This window comes from Festucalex cinctus, chromosome 11 (assembly GCF_051991245.1).
Source record: "Festucalex cinctus isolate MCC-2025b chromosome 11, RoL_Fcin_1.0, whole genome shotgun sequence".
Classification (NCBI taxonomy): domain Eukaryota; kingdom Metazoa; phylum Chordata; class Actinopteri; order Syngnathiformes; family Syngnathidae; genus Festucalex; species Festucalex cinctus.
In genome coordinates, this window is record NC_135421.1 from 20,121,719 (window position 1) to 20,144,134 (window position 22,416).

At 39.7% G+C, this 22,416-nt stretch overlaps 1 protein-coding gene across 2 annotated transcripts; it reads right to left on the reverse strand.

Annotated features, from left to right (window-relative positions):
- Nucleotides 1-86: 86 nt before the first annotated feature.
- Nucleotides 87-22,230, reverse strand: plekhm3 (pleckstrin homology domain containing, family M, member 3). 2 transcript variants are annotated; one of them, XM_077536329.1, is made up of 8 exons: nt 20,898-22,230; nt 18,545-19,169; nt 13,702-14,613; nt 9,016-9,161; nt 8,753-8,946; nt 7,443-7,506; nt 2,482-2,639; nt 87-2,379 (listed from the first exon to the last, which is right to left on the reverse strand). In XM_077536329.1, exons 2-8 carry the CDS (start codon nt 19,011-19,013, stop codon nt 2,223-2,225), a joined length of 2,100 nt encoding a protein of 699 aa, XP_077392455.1. In that variant the 5' UTR covers nt 19,014-19,169; nt 20,898-22,230; the 3' UTR covers nt 87-2,222. The 2 variants fall into 2 exon arrangements, with proteins under 2 accessions (XP_077392455.1, XP_077392456.1); XM_077536330.1 differs by lacking the exon at nt 20,898-22,230 and having other exon boundaries at nt 18,545-19,666.
- Between the last annotated feature and the right edge of the window lie 186 nt (nt 22,231-22,416).

Below are 22,416 nucleotides of genomic sequence, written 5' to 3' on the forward strand. Positions count from 1 at the left end.
CCTCGTTTTTTTGTTTTTTTGTTTTTCCCCTGTGTGGAGGGGAAAAGGTGAACATAAAAAAATCATCCAAGACTTCAACAACAAAATCTCCTTGAAGACGATTTATTGGCCATCAACAAAAGTGAAAGAAGCAAAAACAAACATGGAAAGTGCAAATTCTAACTAAAGTGCTTCATTTAATACTTCAGAAAACAAAGCGCACATTTGTTGGCAAAATGAATGAAAAAATGCGGCAAACAAAAATCAGTAAAGGGCGGCACGGTAGTCTAGTGGTTAGCACGTCCGCTTCCCAGTTCTGAGGTCTCCGGTTCGAGTCCAGGCTCGGACCTTCCTGGGTGGAGTTTGCATGTTCTCCCCGTGCCCGCGTGGGTCTTCTCCGGGTACTCCGGTCTCCTCCCACATTCCAAAGACATGCATGGCAGGTTAATTGGGCGCTCCGAATTGTCCCTCGGTGTGCGTGTGAGTGTGGATGGTTGTTCGTCTCTGTGTTCCCTGCGATTGGTTGGCAACCAGTCCAGGGTGTCCCCCGCCTACTGCCCAGAGCCAGCTGAGATAGGCGCCAGCAGCCCCCGCGACCCTTGTGAGGAATAAGCGTTCAAGAAAATGGATGGATGGATGGAAATATCAGTAATCAGTCTTTTTTTTCCTCATTGCATAGCAAAAATAATTAAAAAAACAAACAAAACATAAATACAAATACATCAATGTGTTGGCCAAAGTACAATTTATTTAGTCCCTGAATTGAAATGCAAATAAAAAGCGAAGCTTGTTTGTATTTTTTATGGCTCAAATGTTGACATAATGTTAATATTGTTGCAACCCTCACCACTCAAACTGGGAGATGCTAATTAATCATAGCGGTAATCAGATTCAGACTGCGCTAACATCAAATTATGCTATTGATTATTATTTTAATATCTACCATCAAGGTCAATAAGAAATATAAGACACACTAATGTTACATTGTCGTTATGATTTTCTAAATTAACGCAGTTTAATTGACACTGTAGTTAACAGTCCAAAGTAAAATATTTTTAGCAAATGTAGCTAGTGCGATAAGACGCTTGATATTTCAAGTATTGCAGTCATTATTGTCAATGTTACAAGTAATAATTTAAGTTTTAATTGTTGAACGTAGACAACGTTTACGACATCAACTACAACTTGTAATGTTACCGAATACAATGAGGAGAAATTTTTACTTAAGCTAACACCATAAAAATAAAACTAATGGAGCACTAGTGTATGGCTTGTTAGCATAATGACAGTTGTTTAGAAATCATCTTTTCGTTTTCGTGTAACGAGTGAGCAAAATATTTTTTTTATTTTTTTTTATTTTTTTTAATTGGTAAATATTACACCGTAATAGCTGGGCAGCTAATTCAGTTGATCGCTAATAACGCTATTGCAATAGAACGTTTGTAAATTTCAAATAGTTGCTCGTTCGCTAACGCTTGCTGTCATTTTGTTTTTGCTACAAACTAGTGTGAAATTTACCCGTTACGTTTATGCTAATGTCGAGTCATCATTTACGTTGTAATAGTCGCTAACTTTAGCACATTAGCGTAGTTTACACACGCTAGTTGTTTTGTTTGGATGTTACGGGGAAAAAAAAACAAAAACGGTATGCTAGCTCTTCATTTTTTTTTCTTTGAACATTACATGTCGTAGTTTTTCCAGGGTCATTTACAATTAACAATTTAACATTGTCTGAAATAAAACGCTAATAACAGGCTAATAACTTACACTCAAGTTGTTGTTTTGTTTTTTTATGTTATGAACAAACGTAAAGTTAGCTCATAATTGTTTTTGTTAACTTTATCGCAACAGTGGTCTACAGTTAACACAATTTCCAAAAAAAAAAAAAAAAAAAAAAAGACACTTAGCACCATCCTGGTGAGAAACATTTTGGTAGCTAATAACATGAACCTAACATAGGGGGCGCTGTTTGGCAGCAAAAACAATTTCTCAGTATCCATGAGACTTCTGTCCACAAAATGACTCAGTGATTATTTTGACATTGACGATTATTTAATGTGCTCAAACAGCGGCGGCCATTTTGCAGTCACCGCATAGCTGCCGCCATTTTGTGTAGCTGTATAAAGAAGTCCTTGTGCAACATTTACGCTCCCCCCCCCACCCCCAAAGTGTCTTCCGCTTGAGCTCGGCTCGGACCGCCGCCGCTTCCTCCATCTTGTGTCCGCCGTTTTGCTGGGCGTGTCTCAGGTGTCCTGGTACGGCAGGTGTTGGTCGTCGTCGTCGGGCGACCAGAAGGACGACGGCCGTTTGGTGTGGTGGAGCTCGCGTCGGACGCAGCGAGGACACGGCTGACACTTCTGCCGACACTCGGCGTGGAAGACGGCGCCGCAGCCCGAGCACCTGTCAGGAACACGACACGCCAAGGGAATTTATTTGGCGACTCCGCCCTATTATATTGGTCGTTGAGGAACGTTGTAATTGGTTGTAATACAAAAGAGCAACCTTCTGGTGGCGCTGTCCTGGAAGGGGTAGATGAGGTGTCCGCTGTGGCACAGTTCGCAGATGAAACCTTTCTGTCGGCACAACGTGCAGCCCAGCACGTGAGCGCTGGCGAACTTGATGACTTTGGACAGGAAAGGAGCCAGATGGCCGTCAATCACCTGCAGGGGGGCGGGGCCACCAGAGCGGTGGGGCGGGGTCACAGAAGCACACATAGATAGCATGTAGCCACACCCACGCAGGTTTTTATTGACTACTTTTAAACTCTAACACTGACTTGAAACCCAAGCTTGAAACTATTTTGAACACTGGCTTGAAATCCTAATTTTAAACCCTAACACAGACTTGAAACCATACTTTGAAACACTTGACCAAATTTGGACTTGAAGCCATAATTTTTAACATTAACCACGACTTGAAAACAACCAAACCTTGAAAACCTACTTTGAAACCCTAATCTTATTTTAGAACCCTAATCTGAAGCCCTAACAGGTGTTTAAAAGCCTGATCCTGACTTGAAACTTGATCTTGGAATGTGAACTTGAAGCCCAATTCCAAACTTGAAAATCAAATCCTTTCTTGAAACCCTACTTGTTACCCTAATCCAGACTTTATACCCTAATTTTAAATGCCAACACTGTCATGGAACTCTAACCTGGCTTGAGACTCTAATTTGTAACCCTAACCATGACTTGAAACCATAACACTGGGTTCAAACACTCACTCTGAAAGCCTAAGATGACCTTGAAATCTTAATTTGAAACCATAACTGCTGTTTAAAACTTGAAACAGGAACATGAACCTCAACTCTGACTTTAAACCTGAATCCTTGCTCAACTCCAATTTCGAGCAACACTAGCTTGGGCACCCTAATTTCAAATCTTTACCGTATTTTGCCACCATAACTCTCATTTGCAAACCCTAACCATGACTTGAAACCATAACACTGCCTTGAAACTTTGGTCCGAATGTTAAACCTGATCTTGTAACACGAACTTAAAACCCTAACCCTAGTTTGAACCTGTAACTCCTTTCTAAGCCAGGCTTGAAACCTTAAATTTGAAACCCTGACAGTTCTCAGTCTAGTACTGTTTGTTTGCTGAAGTGAAATAAACGCTGTTGTCTTTTCATTGCAATATTTGCAAACTTCTTTTTTTTTTAGCAGCGAGTATGTGCGAGTACCCAAAAGTGTTTCCCACTTGCCAATCGCACCCTCCTTCATGCATGCGGACCACACGCACACGCATTCAATATGCGTGTGCGTGTGTGTAGTCGCATGCAAAGTGTTCCTAAATACACGAAGAGGTTGATGAATGTTTGGGGAGGTGACGCCGTTGTCCCCCCCTCTCCCCCCCAGCGTCCCCCTTCCCAGTCCCACTGACGAATGGGCGTCTTGATGCGTGCTGACAGGCTCCCTAATGAACACCTCGCCTCTAATTGGAGCGCAAGTAAAGCGGGGAGGGGGGAGGACGAACCCCGACGCGAACGCAGTACAACAATAACCTAAGACTCATTTCAAACTCGAACCTGAAGTTTGCAAACCGGGCTTGGAATCCACATTTGAAACCTGACCCATCTTAGAAAAACTTGAAATGCAAATTGTACACTTGGTTTACAAAACACATGATTTGAAACTCTAACGCTTGAAATTTTAACCCTGGCTTGAAACCCTACTTAACTTTAACTCGACTTGAAACCCTACTTAACTTTAAGCCTTGTTTGAAAACCTAACTGTTCACTGAAACCAACCCTGGCTTGAAATCTCAACCCTAATTTGAAACCTAATTAACAAATTTGAAATTAATTAGGAATTTGAAACCTTCACACTAGCCTGAAACCTTAATTTGAGACCCTAACCATTATTTGAAACCCCAATCCTGTCTTAAAACCCTACTTTAAAACCTTAACCCCCATTTGAAACCCCAAATTGAAACTAACCCTCCCAAACTGGGTTTGAAATCCTAACCTCGGCATAAAACCCAACCTTGAAACCCTAATCATAATTTGAAACCCTACCCTTCTTTTGACTCATCAACCCTAGCTTGAAAATTCGAACGTGAACCCCAGCTTGAAGACCTACTTCAGAACCCAAACCAGTATATGAAACTCCAACCCAGGCTTGGCACCCTACTTTGAATCTCTCCATTGAAACCCTAACCCTCATGTCCCAACCTCCACATGCACACTCACAAAAAGCTACTTCCAAACCCTTGTAAGTTTTTTTGAAAAAGTGAAATTGTCACCAATTTGTGCGCATGGACGTCAACAAAATTTAACAATGATGCATCCAAAGATAAAAAAAAAACTGGTCACTTGCTTATATGTTTTGTAAACATGCACACAGTATTCTGTTCACTGTAATAAAAATATCAACCGTCGTAGCCGCTTGTGAACGTTTGTGAACATACGCACTCCTTATACTCCGCCTCCAAACGCACGCGCACATGTTGCAGTTGAAGCTTGTCCTCTTTACTGCATGCAGAGTCTTTGTGCTGCCTTCTAATCTGCTAAAACGACAGTTAAACAGCTGCCTGACTGACTGACTTCAACACACACGTACGAACATACGCAAAATACTATTGACAAATACTTTTTATGCAAACTACAAAATATATGTTCACATTTATTTAGCGGTTTATATTAAAGCACATATTTATTTTACAATATCTTAATTTATTCTCTGAAAAAATAAATCTTGCTTTGGATTTTTCGGTTTGTACTTAAAAATTATTTTACAAAAAAAAAAAAGGTTAACATTAAAAAAAGAATACTTATCCAATTATTTCAATTTTAAAAGTAAGACTACTAGTAATACAAAAAATATTTAAGTAAAAATGTTTAGTGTGTAAAATATTAAAAAAAAATTAAAAATATATATAAAATGTAAACAATAGAATATAACTTCACCATTTAAAATATTTGAAACTACTATTTTTTTTCAAAATCCTCAAATGAAATTGAAAATTGAAGTGACTATTTTTAATACTGTATTCATAAAAATAATGTAACTTTAACATACATTAAACTATTTTAAATGCAAATATATATCTAGCTAGCTAGCTAGCTTAGCTAGCTCACTAGCTATCTTAGAAACAGCTAGCTGGCTTACGAGCTATCTTATGCTGCATTCGAGGATGGTCGGAAGTCGGAAATATCCGAGTTGAAACTACTCTGTTCCGACCTCAAAGCGTTCGAGGTGAAAGTAAACAACCACAATGGTGGATAGTGATAAATTGTTTTTTATTTTGGTCCTCAAAACTCAATTTGCCCTCCAGAAAACTTACATTTTTGCAATTTTGCTTCATTAATTGTTTTAATCTTATTTCATAAGCATTCCATACAAGTAGTTTACCGTATAATTTCATGCTGAGAGATAGTGGCATACTGTCACGTACGTTACGTTACATGGAGTTATGGCGAATATTTATGAATGAAGAAAGCTATCTAGTTTTATACTCGAGTAAATTGTGTTTTCACATTCACAGTGATGTCACATTGCAGCCCGCCGGTGAAGTCGGGGTCCTTTTTTTCTTCCGACTTTGCAAGTAGAATTTGTGAGTTCAAGGGGGCGTTCCCATACACACTTCCTGGTTTAAACTCGGAAAAGTCCCACTTCCGACCATCCTCGAATGCAGCATTAGCTAGCTATCTTAGAAACAGCTAGTTTACGAGCTCTTAGCTAGCTGGCTTAGAAACAGCTAGCTTACTATTTTAGAAACAGCTAGCTTACTAGCTAGCTTAGCTAACTAAGAAACAGCTAGCTTACTAGCTATCTTAGCTAGCTATCTTGGAAACAGCCAGCTTACTAGCTATCTTAGCTAGCTATCTTAGAAACAGCCAGCTTACTAGCTAGCTTAGAAACAGCCATCTTAGAAACACAGTAGGCAGCCGTGCTAACTAGTGCAACATACTGCTCACATCTAACATTTTGTGACAAAATAAAGATACTGAAAACTTCCAAATTGATATGTGCACTATTATAATAGGGATTTGATTAATATCCAATTTAAAAAATTTGATTTATCATCATATTTGTATTTTGCAGCCTCATAATTTCAGATTGACTAATCTATCTATCCATCCATATTTTTTTAAATTAGTCTATGCACATATACTGTATATTCACATATAATGTACATGCACAGATATACACCATTTCTTTTTGTCTCATTTGCTTTTCTTCTTTCTACTTTAAAAAAAAACACGCCATGCTTGTTAACCTCTACTGAGGACAATAGCAAAATGGCTTCTTCCAAGCAGCAATGACGGGTGAATCCTGCGCTAACAGGTACGTGTATGTGTCTGAATGCAGCCATGTCACGCTTTGTTTTCCCGCCTGTTGCTTCTCAATGTGAGCAATTAGCCAAGCAAAGCGACACAGTGTGGGAGTGGAGGAGGCGCGGGGGTCCGGAGGGGCTAGGTTGAGGGCGCTCTTTCACCGTGAGAGCGGGCGAGCGAGGGAGCCCCCTCGTCCAAAAAAGAAAAGAAGGGCAGGGTGCAACATAATCGCCCACAAAAGAACTTTTCACTCATTTGTGGACTCTTTTCCTCTAAGCACACCACCCCCCTACCCCCCACCCCCATCGCAACCTGACCGCCCACCGTCCTCCACCATCCCTCAATTTACCTCCACTCCACCGCCGCCATGTTGGCCTCATTTGTACAAACGCCCACTAAAAGTTAGCGTGCTCAACTGTGTCCACTAATAACCTCACAAAGAAAGCTTTATACACATATGAGCAAAAGTATTGGGACAGTACTATTCTCCTCAAAACAGTTTTATGACTCAATGAAGGCTTTTTGTGCAAAAATAGTGTTTTATTTGCAAAATGTTGAAATTCTGTTGAAAACTATATGTTCAATATACGATTTTGTGACATAGTGTTTTTGGCCTGTACTGTATACAGTGAACAAGTCAAGTGCTTTAATGGCAAAATATAACGTGTGTGCGTGTGTATGTGTACCTGCTGCAGGTCAGCAATGGAGTAGAGGTGAATGTGCTGCAGCAAATACTCTCGAGGGAAAATTCTGTGGAGGAAAGACAACAAATTTTATCCTCATACATGTTATATTATATTATTATTATTCTAGTTTTCTTCTTGTAGCTGTTTGAGATCTTGCTATGTAAAAGGCATTATTAATAAAATGTATTTTTATTATTATTATCACCCCTCTTTGCATGAAAATTACAACAAATGCAATTTTACAACATGAAAATTATAATAAATTGTTAACTTGTTCCCATAAAAATTGTATTAAAAATATTCTTCATTATAATCGTAAATTTCAACTTAAAAAAAACACCCTTTATTTCAAATTTTCTCATTACTCTAAGTCTGAAAATTACATTGTAAAATAAAATGACACAAATTATATAAAAATAAAATAAAAACATTGATCAATGTAATTATTATACTTTAAAGTTAATCTTAATATACATAGGATAAATAGTTCAAATTAAATTTAATTACAAAAAAAAAAACATCTAATTGAATTTCAATATTTAATATAAAATAAATAAATTTAAATAAACCAGAACAAAAGTACAGCTTTTTTTCTTCTTCTTCTGAACTTAGGGTTAGGGGGCAGGCAACATTCATTACTACTATTATTACCCCCATTTGCATGAAAATGACAACAAACGTAAATTTACAACATGAAAATTATATTAAATTATTTTTGTTCCCATAAAAAATTGTATGTAAACTGTATTAAAATATTTTTTCATTATAATCGTAAATTTTAACTTAAAAAAAACACCCTTTATTTCAATTTTTTTTCATTAGTGTAAGTCTGAAAATTACATTTTAACATTTTAAAATAAAATTACACAATTAAATTTGAAAATAAAATAAAAACATATTTATCAATGTAAATATACTTTTAAATTAATCACAAAATAAATAGTTAAAATTAAATTGAATTACAATAAACACACCATCTAATTGAATTTAAATATTTAAAATAAAATAAATTAATTGAAATAAACCAGAACAAAAGTACAGCTTTTTTTTTTCTCCCCTTAACTTCATATTTTTGTGGCACGCAACAGTCAGTTAAAAACTGATGCGGACTAAAGATGACCCTGTAGCGTGTTTGCACTACTGGAGAAAAGTTTTAGTGCCACGACCATTATTAATTGTCCTTTGTTTGGCAGTGTCGCAAAACCGTGCACTCACACATGTAAACACAGACGTGTGCATGTGTCAGGAGGTCCTCCCACCCCCTCCTATTGCAAGCGGGCCTGGAACACATGGTTCAGGGTTGACCGTACCTTCGGCGCAGGTCCTCAGCGATGGTGGCGCGGCAGCTGAACAGGTAGGCGCGTAGCGACTGCAGCTGCTGGCGGAGGCGCAGCACGGCGCTGAGGGGCTCGCAGTGCTCGTACAGACCCCCGTTCAGCTGCTGCACGTCCAGCAGGGGCTCCTCGTACACAAATTCCAGGAACTCCTTCGCCTGCTTGGACACCTGCGAGCAGATGGCGTTGGTAACTCGAACAATAGGAAGAATTGGTTGGTGATTTTTGTGGTGCGTCACCTTGTGCTTGCTGGTGTCCCAGTTGTGCAGCAGGCGGGCTGGGATGAGGAAGGTGTTGTCCTGGTGGCAGTTTTGGCAGTAATACCAGCCGCTGTAGTGGCACACTTTGGCTTTGCCCCTAGAAGCGCCAACTGGACGATGGCAGCCTTTACACAGCACAGAGTTCGATCACTGACCTGATAAAATATGACGGGATAGCCGATAGCCCATACACGCCCGTGCAAGCCGTTGAAGTCACAGGGCAGCCATCTTGCTCCTCCCATCTCGCGAGCAGACTACTGTATAAACAATTCGATATACGTACAGATGAGACGTATACAGCTCGTAGGCAGTTAGTATAAGGCCGGAGGCGGGGTCAGGGGGGGTTGTGCCAGGGTGGTCACTATTTTTTAAGAAGTTAACAAAGATTTTTCCTTATACCTCAATATTAGATTTGGCAGAGGCATTTTTTGTTGAATTAGTTAGAATTCTTTAATAAAGAAATATACAATTTTCCCCTGTAAACATCATTAAGCATATAATTTATGCATGTGTTTAAGGCAAGTTGTAAAGTGTCTGAAGTCCTCTTGTTTATGGTTAACAAATTTAAAACATGACAAATCATGCTGTTAAGTACTGTCTCAAATGTTCCCCAATTTCGATATCGTAAATGTATAGGATCGTATACCGAGAAACCTTTCTTGGGAGGAGCAATATGGCGGCCTCGCGGCTTCAAAAGTCTTGGGCTATCGGCTATCCAGTAATATATATACACACACACATCAGTGAGCTTGGTCCACAAGCAGTGACGCAAATGTTGCGCAATTTAGTGTCACTTGTTTATATGCAGATGTGGAAATTTGGTAGACGTTGGAGACAAGTTCATCTGCGAACGGGCAAACATGACCGTCATGGCTTTTTTTTTTTAAACCAAAATGCCACACTTCTTGTGTCGTTTTGTACATGGCTTCTTGAGACTTTTCCATTGGTCGACTCATGATAGACATGTCTACCAAATTTCATGTTGTTGGATTCAGGGGATGAATTTTTAAACAAAAACAAAGCACCACTGAAAATGACCAAAAATAACCTGAAAATGGCTGATTTAAATTAAAATGTGCCTCTTCGGGTACAACTTCTGGAGAATTTTTATGGGTCTACTTATAATAGACATGTCTACCAAATGTTATGTTGCTAAGCGAAACTAGAGTTAGAATACGCTAATGCTAATAGCTCCCACCATTCAGCTGGTTAAGTGCCGTCTCGTGCCGTCACACCAAAAGTTGTAGTCACAACACTAGAGCTGAGGAACAAATAGATCCTTCCCTGCGTCCGTTTTCCCCCAAACACTTGACACGCGCGCACACACAGGTGTGTCTTATCAAGCAAACATCAGAGATGGCGTGAACGAACCGCAAAGAAGAAAAGATTAGCGATAAACATCAGGAAGTGATGGCGACGACATGCGTGCGCCTGAACACCAGCAGTCGAGCACTCTTTGTGTACTACTTTACATATCATTTCCAATGTCCACCATATTGTGAACAATAGTTTAATATTATATACACTAACTGTCCAACATTTTGTGTACTATACACATTTGACTTTACATATAATGTCCACCATTTTGTGAACAATACTCTAATATAAAGTACATTAACTGTCCACCATTTTGTGTACTATACGTTTTACTTTACATACTATGCCCATCATTATGTGAACAATACCTCAATATACATTAACCGTGTCCACCATTTTGTGTACTATATGTTCTACTTTACTTGTTAATAAAAAAAATAAAAATGAAAAAAACATACCATGCCCACCATTTTGTGAACAATACTCCAATATATACATTAACTGGCCACCATTTTGTGTACTTTTCGTTTTACTTTACATACAATGGCCACCATTTTGTCACAAATACTTCACTAACCACGCAAACATACATACACACACGATGTCCACCATTTTGTGAACAATACTCTAATATAAAGTGCATTAACTGTCCACCATTTTGTGTTCTATATGTTTTACTTTACTTGTTAATAAATAATAATAAAAAAAAAAAAAAACATACCATGCCCACCATTTTGTGAACAATAATTCAATATACATTAACTGTCCACCATTTTGTGTACAATACATATTTTACTTTACATACAATGGCCACCATTTTGTCAAAATACTTCACTACACACACACACACATACATACATACACAATGTCCACCATTTTGTGAGCGTTACTTGTCTGCTAATTGTCACTAAAGCTTCTAGCAGTTTCCGCCGCTCCTCTCTGATCTTTTATTGTGGGGACGAGGAAGATGAATGGGAATTCAAACGCAGCTCAAAAGGTCCACCGATTGTACCTCGGCTCGCTGTGGTGGCGGGGGAGCTATGTGGTGGTGGTGGGGGGGGGGGGGGGGGGGGGGGGGCGGTGGGGGGGGGGTAGTGGGGGGGGGGGGGGGGGGGTTCCCTTTGACCTGTAGAGGGGTGAGCGCACGGTGGTGGGAGACGGCATGAGGGCCGATACCGGGCTTTCATCTGCCCGCCGCGGGTCCGGACCTGCACACCTTTGAGAAGACCAATGTTTGCGTGCGTGTGCGTGTGTGTGTGTGTGTGCGTATTAAAAGCTTTGATGTGTTTTCTTTAACACTGACAAAACACTCCAGCATGCACGATGGGTGACCACCAAAAAAAAAGTGTGTAGCTATACAATGAAAACGAAAGCAGTGGAAGGACTTGCCAAGTAAGGTGCCACACAATTTTTGCAATTGTGTAATTCGACAAATTAAAAGAAATGAGCACTAGTAAAGGAAGATAGCAACATAAGTGAAGGAGGTAACAACGTTTAAAAGAATATTACAAAGCTCAAACAATAACATTCTTTCACATAATGACGAAACAAACATGGCAATGTTGATTTTATCAGTGATAATCTCTGATATCAGTGCATTCCAACTGTGTCACATCATTACTGTACACATAGTATGAGTATACATGTGGGTGTGTGTGTACGGCTCTTCAAACACACCACACAAACCCACACGTCCTTCAAAAGAGACCGACTCCCATGTTTAATTATAGACCACATGGCACATTTAGATGTTAAATAGATTCCCCGTATGTATATATGTATGCATGTATGTTATGTGTGTTGCATATGCAAAGTGCTCTCATGAAAAGAGTTGAAAGTGAAAAATGAGTTAACGTCATTGTCAATGATGGGTGAGAAACTCTGGCGCCTCTGCTGGCCACAGTTTAGTAGTGCATTACATACATTCTCAATCAGAAGAGAAGAATCAAAATAAAAGGAAGACAAAGCAGACAAATGGGGAGAAGGAGAAGAAACGGGTGGAAGAAGACAAAAAGGAGGATGAGGGGAAGAATGAAATGAAGGAGAAAAAAGGAGGAGAACCAGACACGGAAAAACTAACAATGGGAATATAGCTGTGGGAAGGTAAGAAGAAGCAGATGTACAGAAAAATATGAAGAATGTGAAGAAGAAGGTCAAGTAGGGGAAGATGAAAAGGAAGAGAAGGAGCAGATGAACGAGGAGTAAAAAGAGAAAAACAAAGAAGGAAAAAAAAAAGAGGTGGAATGAAAAGAAAGTACAGGTGTCAGGCAATTAACATTTTTTATAGTAATCGCATGTCTTCACTCATAATTCAATGCAAATTTTATATCTGTTTTAAATGTACAATAAAATGTATAATAATTTTTTTCCCTAAGTTTTCATACGCTTGTTAACATAAGTGGGAAAAAATGTTTCATATAAATATTGCTGCATCTTTTAGTCATTGATACAGAAATTTTATAATAATTCATAAAATTGAGTTAAAATGAAAAAGATGTACTGTACTGTCAAAAATGAGTATGATATTGATTTGTGTCCAGGTCATTTTTTTGCCACTAGATGGCAAAATTGCATTTTTAAAACGGTGGTGACAGCTCAGTGCATTTTTTCTTTTCACATTAAGCGCTATCTAATCTTTAACGTGAAGTCACTTGTGAAATTCTGCACCTTTTTAAAATTGTAAAATACAACTTCAGATCAGTCTCCACAAATATATAGAAGTGTAACGATATCCAAACATCACGATACGATATTATCACGATATATTTATCATGATATTGTGGAGAGGTTGTCGACATATTAAAAAGGTCACAATATTGTAACAAAATTAGATCATACTAAAAAAAAAAAAAAAAGCACAATATTGTGTTTTGTACATTACAATGCACATAAACAATCTAAAATCTTGATTAACACTTAATATTGAGGTACTTACTTGCTCATGTATGTACACATTGAGTTCCTCCACATATTGAGTCTGTTCACAAGTGTATTAAGTTCCCCTTCATCTGACCATTAGCGTGGATTTTTAACATAGAAGGGCCAAAACATGCCTTGTGAAAATTAAACTGCACTAAAAAAAAACCTAGCCATCAGAGGTAGCTAGAACAGCACAACTGAACTTTTTTTAAGCGATGTCCTACTTTTGATATTGTGACATGACGACGACGATATATTATGGTACTTTTAATATCAGGTTATCATGATATTTCCGTTATCATTCCATCCCTACAAATATATGCATTATTTTTGTTAATTAAAAGAAAGCAAAGAAAAAGGTGAAGATGCTGAAGAAGTAGGAGAAAGTATGAAAAAATTGAGGGAGGGGGAAGAAAAGAAGATCCTGACCTGCGCACGTGAAGCCCTGAGCGGTGAGTCCTTTCTCCAGGGCCACACAAGTGAGAAGTCCCAGAAAGCTGGTGGTGACCGACTGCCTCTTGGCTCTCTGCTCCCTCTGCTTCCTCTCTTTGGACCTCAGCAGCACGCCCTGCGGCGCTTGTGACCCGCCCTCGGTCCGCCGGGCGCCCGCCGCCCCCCTCAGGGCCTCCATCCACTCCAGGGCCTTGGCGGCGGTGTCGGCTCGGAGTCGCAGCGCGTCGTCGTCGGCGAACGTGACTTGGAAGCGCTCGGCCTGCTCCGGGACCTCGGGGTCCGGCTGCACGCCCAGGCAGGACGTCAGCGCGTACTGGCGGACGGGGCGCGACACGGGGCCGCGGCCCTCGGTGGGGAAGGCCTGCAGGGCGCTTCGGCTCAAGACGAAGGTGAAGGCGCGCCAGTGGTTCCGGTCCAGGAGTCGGTGCAGGAGGCCCGCTTTGAGGACGTCCTGGCAGCGCTGGTTGAACAGCGGCAGGGTGGTGGGACGGCTCAGCGGCGGATCGCAGACGTCCGGGAAGGTGACCGCCTTCTTCTCCGCCGCCGCCGTCCTCGCCGCCTGGACCTTCTCCCACACCAGTTGCCGCCACTCGGACGCCTCCCACTGGGTGGCGGCCCTCAGCTGCAGCCGCGTGCTATTGAAGAAGACGGCCTGCAGGGCGCGCGGCTCGGCCGGCTGGCAGGGCGCCGGCGCCGTCACGCCCTGGCAGTGCGACAGCGAGTAGGCCGTGCCCAGCTGCCGGTTGGCACTGCTGTCCAGCGTGTAGAGGCGCAACTCGCAGGGCGTCAGCTCCACGTGGCACTGGCTCCAGCGGCCCCGTGGGCCCTCGCGATACTCCATCTCGGCCTGCTTCAGCACCATGTTGCTACTGCTGCTCCCCTTTTCACCTGCAAAAGGACAATATATACAATATATGACATTATATAGATTGATTAACTTATTTGCTCACAAAAACGTATAAATACGTTCTATTTTAAATATTACCAGCGTCCCAAAGACATAGTTATACGTTTTGGTTTTGTTTTTTTTGTTTATGCTAGAGCATACAGAAGGCTTTGATGCAGCCTCTGAACCACAGATAATGGTTAAAGCAATGGTAGTTATTACAAAAAACGGCCAGCAGGTGGCAGCAGAGTGTAAGAAATCAACAAGGGCCATGTTCTTTTCTCTTTTTGTGAAGAATTATGAAATTTAGCTATATTCTCATGCTAATTGCTGCAAAACGGAAACAGATAGAAGGAACTAATCTTTCTTTCGGTAGGTTCGACGTTTTCATAGCAATAGAACACAATATTCTGTGGGCCTTGCAAAATCAGTCAAAATCCAATAAAACAACCGGGAGCGAAGGGGGTTGCTTCAGGGAAAATATTTTAATAAATCGGGTAATCGTTTGGAGCCATGTTTTTTTTTATTTTACATTTCCCAAATCATCTGATTTCATCATATCAACAGTATTTGTTCATTTCTGTAGTCCTTCATGAAAGAAGACTGATTATCTTCTGTGTTTCATCAAAATTAGACATTTACTTTAGAAAACAATGACCAAACCGGTATCATAGTACAACATTAATATGAAGTAAAAAAATAAACACTAATCACTAGTTAATAAACAGTCATCAGGGAAAAAAATGCTTTTGTAATACACTTTTATGCCAAATTAAAATGAATTAGATTAGTTGATTAATCGATATAATTATGTCATTGTGTTAATTGGAATTTTATGTCTCATAAGTAATAATGGCACTCAAGAGTGAATAACTCGTACTAGTAAAAGAGCAGTATCGAACAACTAAACTCTTAATGTTTTAAAGGGACATTTAGCCATTTTCAGCAATAAAAAGTATTTATTTATTTATTTAGTATTTAGTAATATTTGGTCTAACATTAATTAGATAACTTCATTATTCTTCATGTAAAATTGGTATCATTAAAAACACACTTTGCCAATTACCGTTGACTGAAAATTACATCACAGGTGCTCAGAGCTCAGATAATGACCAATCACGGCTCACCTGTTTTGTGGGTTTGGTCATGTGATGTTAGAAAACTGAGCCATGATTGGTTGTTACATGAGCCCTGAGCACACGTGAGGTGATGTCATTTTCAGTCGACAGCAAGTGGGAAAATTTGTTTTTCAAGCTATTAATAGTACATGAAAAAAAAATATCAAATTATAGACAAAATATTATCTGAACTGCTGAAATTGGCTAAAATGAATGATCTCTTTACATGGGTTTCACAAAGGCTGCAGTGGTATCAATAGATGTTAGCCAAATTTAATTTTTTGTGTTCAGGGATGATTTTTTTTTTCTCCCATTGGCAACCCCCATTGCTGAAAACTGTAAAAACAAAATGGCTGACTTCCTGTCCCTAGTGACTTTTTCGTGATAGACATGTCAACCCAGTCTTATGTTAATCGGTGAAACTGTTGACAGCAGCTACTTTTTTTTTTTTTTTTTAAATGTAGGGACCATTTTTTAATCGTGAAACCTCAAAGCAAAATGTAGCCAGGAGGTAACAATTAGTGTCGTGTTCACACTGATTGCACTTTAAAACACGCTGGCGTCTTTGTGTTGGCATGCCTATAAATCAAGACGCGTCAAGCCACCTCCATTTATTTCGAACAACAACAATGGCTGCCGCTCCTGCCGCTAATTCCAGTTTTCTCCCGTCTGCACTCCAAGTGACAGATGTCGGACTTTGTTTTTTTTTCCCGGTGGGAGAAATCGATCAGAGGGAGCGGAAAATTACCTCATCGATCTTATCAAAACACATTTTTGTCAGCGTGTTAACCAAGCTTATATGAATATGCAAATGAGCAGCGGCACGGAGGAGCTGATTGGCCGCCGTCACGCTCGGGCGGTTTGAGAGGGAAAAGTGTCGCCGCCCATTAGACGGGACAACGCTTGAGTGATGAACTAGCTCGGAATGCTGATTTGCGAACAGGAAGATTGGCTTATTCTTTTACTTTTATGGATTTATAAAAAATAAATAAAACTACTGGGTACTCCATAAAAAGTAAAGGCGGATAAGTACTGGATCTTCAGTGACAGGTTTCGTGTCTGCGTGAAAGGCATAAATGATGACACAATGTGAATGTGGGCTCATTGCATTGATAATAACCAGCTGTTGCTAATGAGGAAAAGTAAACACGGCGATTTGTCCCATCCATTGGCGCATCCCCCCACCTCCACTACCACTGCACTTTCTCCCCTTTTCATCCTAAACGGCCTGCTAGCTTTTCACGCGTATGCTAATACGGCGTAATCCCGCCCGTGTCGGGAGGCGCCTTAATTAGCTTCCTGCGCGCTCGCCTCATTTGAGTCCATTTGCTGACGGGATTACCAGCTATTATCCCGCATACCCCCAGACCTCTGGAGAGTGAGTGTCATTTAAGGTTATCATCATTTTCTGTCATTACAGCCTCCTCGGAGGACAGAAAGACATCCAACAATCAAAAGTAGACAGCAACATGACAAAAATATCAATATCTGAAGCAATAAAAAGGTGTACCTAATATTTTGGGTGGCTCATTCATCAAAGTGCGATCCCTGGAATTCTGTCCTGAAATGTCATTTGACACTGTTCAGTGAGAGCCAAGTTTGTTAGTTTTTTTTCCCATGCACGGGTCTTTGAAGCCCCTTTTTTTATGGCGAATCACATCTCAAAAGCTTCAAGCAAAAGACTTCCGGTTCAATTTTGTCCACCCTGTCATAATAGAATTTGAAGTGTCCACCAAAATTAATTTTGATCAGAGAAACGTCTGTCGAGGGCTATATTTCACAAATGGACCTCCGTATTCATGACAATATCCCTGACAAACGTCAAAGCAAAATGGCCAACTTCCGACAGCCACCGAATTTCACACAAATCAGCGAAAATGGTGTCAGGCAATTTTCTTTCATTACATGGGCCTATGCAAAACATAATTGTAGCACTGAAGCAATAAAAATGCCATTATAATAATTTGGCTGCTTTATTTAGATATAAAAGCAGGACAGAATATTAGGAACAGCTCACAGTATGAAATGAATATAATTCAATTGTCAAAAAAAAAAAAAAGATTTTAAAAGGGGCATCTTCTCAACCTAGTATATAGACATAAAAAAAATCCATTGACAATTAAAAAAAAAATATATATATATATTATTTTTGTAAAGTCCTGTGCTTGCTTTCGGAATAAATAAAGCAAATCCCAAATGGAGGGGGAACAAAAATCCAAAAAACTAAAGTTTGAACAATGTTAGTTGCTTTTTCTTTTAATAACAAAGATTTAATTAATAATTGAATTTAATTTATTATTATTATTAAATTAATTTGAATATATATATATATATATATATATATATATATATTATATGTTGTTATATATTGATATATTGAGATATAAATATATAATATAAAATATATATATAAAACATGATATATTTCTAATTAAATATTCATTGAATTAATTAAATTAATTAATTAATTTTAATTATTAATGAAAACAATTCAAATGCATTTATAATGCGTGTCAATTATACGAGATTCGCTACTTATTAAATTCCTACAACTAAGTGCGATTCCGATGGTAGTTTTGCTAGCCCGCGTTTTATTTACATTTTCACATTATTTGATTGCATTAAGCCATAATCATCCAGCCCTAGGGTCACGAGTGGTTGTGTTGATTTAATTTGTGATCATTTTAACCAGGTAAAAAAACTAATTGAGGTTAAAAATCTCTTTTCCAAGAGTGACCTAGCCACAAGGACAACAAAGACATAAGCACATACTACACAATATATATACTGGAGGTGTTCATGTGTGCGTGCAAACCTTCCATCTGTTGGTTGAGGATTGTGTTCTTGAGGGTGTCCACAGCGTGGAGCCCGTTGTCAGTGTAGGCGGCCGTTGGGTAGTTGACGTCGGACCTGGACCTGTTGTGTCCCTTCTTGAAGGCGGCATTGGAGGCCAGGGCGGCGCCCTCATTGCCGTGCGCCACCAAGTCATTGGTGGATCGCGCCCGGCTCCTCTTGCCGTGCCGCAGTCCCACCACGCTCAGGCCGTCGGCCCAGGCCAGCCCAAGCGGGCCCACCTCGGGCTGCTGGCCGGCCAGGAGGCTCCACACGCCGCTGGAGCTCAGCTTGGCCAGCGCGGCGGCGCTCGATGCCTCCTGGAGCTTCTTGGGCTGCCCGGAGATCTGGTTCTCGGGAGGACTAGGGCCGCCCGGGGCGGCGAAGTCCTCGGTGGCCTCCAGAGCGGGGCTGACGTCGCCCACCACGTCCAGCTGCCTCAGGCCCTCCATCTTGCGTTCGCAGCTCACGCTAGTTACGTCCAAAACATTTCGGCGGCATCTGGACCGGGATCCTTATGGAGTCTTCATCTTGCTGTCAGGGATCGAGTCCTGCCTGAAGCCTTTGGGTGGATGTCGGAGGAGCTTGTGGCAGCAAATGGGGATGGTCTGAAACAGGAAGAAGACAAAACGGTAAAGAGGAAGCGCGAGTGGAAACACAGCTTCACAGATATTCATAGCTGTGTGGATATGAGTCAATTTAGCATGACGATGGCAGCACGACTTGTATCTGCTTTCTCTTATCTGCTGTCTATCCATCCATTTGTACGCTCTGCTTCCCTCTAATCTGCGCTCTGATTGATTTTGCAGCTCAGCTCAGGCTCTTTGTCTGCTCATATGAATTATTTAAAAAGCCATTAGCTCATCCCAGGTCACGCCACACACACATTGAATACTTTTTTTTTTTTTTTTTTAGCGTATAATTTGGTTACATTACTTATTTGCAAAGGTGTGAGCTGGTGTGGGCTTTTATTCAAAAATATACAGTGAAACATTTTTTTTCTTACAATAAAACATCTTAAAAAATAATTATTATTATTATTCATGAATAAATATGACACTATTCTCGGAAAAAAAAATCTAGTAAAAAATAAATAAATAAATAAATAAAAATCTGACTTTATTTTAGGGGGGGGGGGGGGGGGGGGACTGACTTTTTTTCCACCCTCTCTCATACAGCATTTTTTTGGTGAAAATTCAGACAGAAATTTTACAATTTTTCCTTCTTTTTTCCCCCTTTAAAATAGATGACTTTTCTTCTTAAAAAATAACTTGTCTCAACAAAATAAGTATTTGTTCAAAGAAGAAGTCTGAATTGTATACATTTTCTTGTTGAGTTATTATATTTTTTCTCCCAAAAATAGTCAAAAATTATTGAAAAAAATAATGCTGCTATTTCTCTCAACAAAACAACTTCAATCTTGGAAGATTGCATTTTTCCCAAAATCATGACTTCTCAAAGAAATTAAAGGAGTTAAATATCTGAAGGTTTATTACGTCTCACTTGGGGGGAAAAAATCACTTGAGCTTTCTTGTAAATTTTTTATTTTTTTTTTCACAGAGACAACTTTATTCTCATCCGATTTTACCATTATTGGCCTATGATTACAGTAAGATGTCTTACAATGTTTCCTCAAAAAAAAAAAAAAAAATCTTGTAGGGTTATGGCTAAGATTGACTCAATTTATCAAACAATTTCAAATTTTTGTCCCAAGAATATATGACTTTATCAGTTTAACAAAAGCGCTCAGAATAACTTCCTCTTTCTTTACAATGATAAAAATAACTATTTTTGTTGTATTAATTTAGGAGGACTTCATCTCTCAGCGTAAACCAAATATGATAGAGACTATCTAATTTTATATTTGACTGAGTGTAAAGGGAAAAGCCCAACATATACGACAGGTGGACGCAGCAGCTGATTGTGTGCATGCATCCTTGTCTTCTAGCAAGTCGGCATTTCTCAGCTCAGTCAACAAGACTGAGGTGACGTCACTGTCAGCATCCCCGGGTTGCTAGGCTAACGGGAGCTAGTCGGTCAAAACGACCCACTTCACCTCCCCACGCATATATAAACGTATAGAGTTACACATTTACCGGCCTCGTTTACTCATAAAGTATTTTCTCAGTCTTGTTCTCAGCTGTAAACGCAAGCCGGGCGAGTTAGCCACAAGCTAATGACTTAGCCTGTCTCTCCATCATCGAACAATGTGAAATAAAAGTGTCCACCCCGTATCAGCGTTAACGTTTAGCAGTTGAGAATATTTATGGTCATTGTGTAGTTTTTATAGCATCATATCTGAAAAGAAAGACGAGATGATCATGAATGTGACTCACCTTTGTGTTTACCATCAAGTCATTTGACAGTGTCCTTCGGTAAAGACGTCCGGACAGAAACGGAAGGTGGAACATAAAAATGGTCTGACAGGGAACTTTCTACACAGAATTTTTTTTATAGTCATTCATTCATTTCTTTTATTTGTCTCTCCCTTTATGGTAATATAAGATAAAATTGTGGCCACACGCAAAGAGAGATAAATAAAATTATAGTACTATATGAAAATGAGGTCTCAAAGCATGGATTTCCCTTCATAAAATTAGCACTTTTTTGAGTGACATTTTCTTGGACAAATATGACTTTATTTTGGTACGACTATTTTTTTTCCCCTACCAAGTCTTGAACGACTTTTTTTCCCATACAATATTGTGACGTTTCATCTCAGAAAAGCATCAGTGTACTTTTCACCCTTTAAGATTACAATGTCTCCCAAATATTAGTACTTTTTATCACGAAAAACCCCGACAAAAAAAATTTCTTAAAAAATGTTTTTCCCACACCCACACACACACAAAATCATAAATTTGTCTTAGAAAATGCTTCTTTTATAGCACGGTTCGCCATTCCGGTCCTCGAGGTCCGGAGTCCTGCAGGTTTTAGATATTTCCGCCTACCAACACACCTGATACAAAAGATCAGCATCAGTATAAGGCATGCAGATGAGCTGATTATATGAATCAGGTGTGCTAGTGGGCAGAAACATTTCAAACCTGCAGCGCTCCGGTCCACGAGGACCGGAATTGGTGAATCCCATTTTATAGATTACTTTTTAAAAGCACTTTTTCCTCATTTTTTCTACTATTTTTTTTTTCACCCAGAAAATAAAATGTGCCGATATTACTAATATAATAATTAATAATGTGCACCGCATGCCACACTTGCATTTCCTAAATTATTATTCTCAGCGCAAACAGAAGAGAAAACCACAGAAGTGTACCCCACCACCCCCCAATCCAGAGAAGCTTTGAGGCTGAGAGTGCTTTTCTTCTTTGAGCCTCGGCGTTCTTCATTATCCTCTATCTTTATTTGTCCGGCTGATGACTATAAATGATGATGGCATTGAAGGCGCTTTCATCTGTCACGGGCTGCGACCCCCTCTCGGCTCTACAACCGGCCCCCTGACCCCATGAGCAAGCAAGCGAGTGCCGCACAATCGCCGTCCGCCATTCAAGTGGCCGAGTGTCGGCTCCGTCTCCGTGGAAACGCGGCGCGTGGACATCCGATAAAAGCTTGAGGGTGCTATAGGACTGTAATAAATACTAAAACAAAGCAAAACAAAACAAAACAGCATCATCGTTTTCAAGCGAAGTCTGTGACGTCTACGTGTGGCGTTTGTTTGCTAATCAATGTCTTCATCTAGTGGCCAAAATAAGAACTACAGTAACCATTCGTGGAAAATTCGTGAGTTGAAAATTTATTTCGAACATATAATATAAAAAATACAAAATAAATAATAATAAATAAAAATAATGACTAAAGCTCACTTTTTGTAGTATCACTTTTCACATTTTAAAAGTA

Excerpts from the sequence above, each read along its gene's own strand:
- plekhm3 (XM_077536329.1), bottom strand. The coding sequence starts at position 19,013 with ATGGAGGGCCTGAGGCAGCTGGACGTGGTGGGCGACGTCAGCCCCGCT. Across the intron at positions 14,614-18,544 it reads CCTCAACCAACAGATGGAAG|GTGAAAAGGGGAGCAGCAGT; the intron begins GTTTGCACGCAC and ends GTCCTTTTGCAG. Across the intron at positions 8,947-9,015 it reads GGGACACCAGCAAGCACAAG|GTGTCCAAGCAGGCGAAGGA; the intron begins GTGACGCACCAC and ends ATCTGCTCGCAG.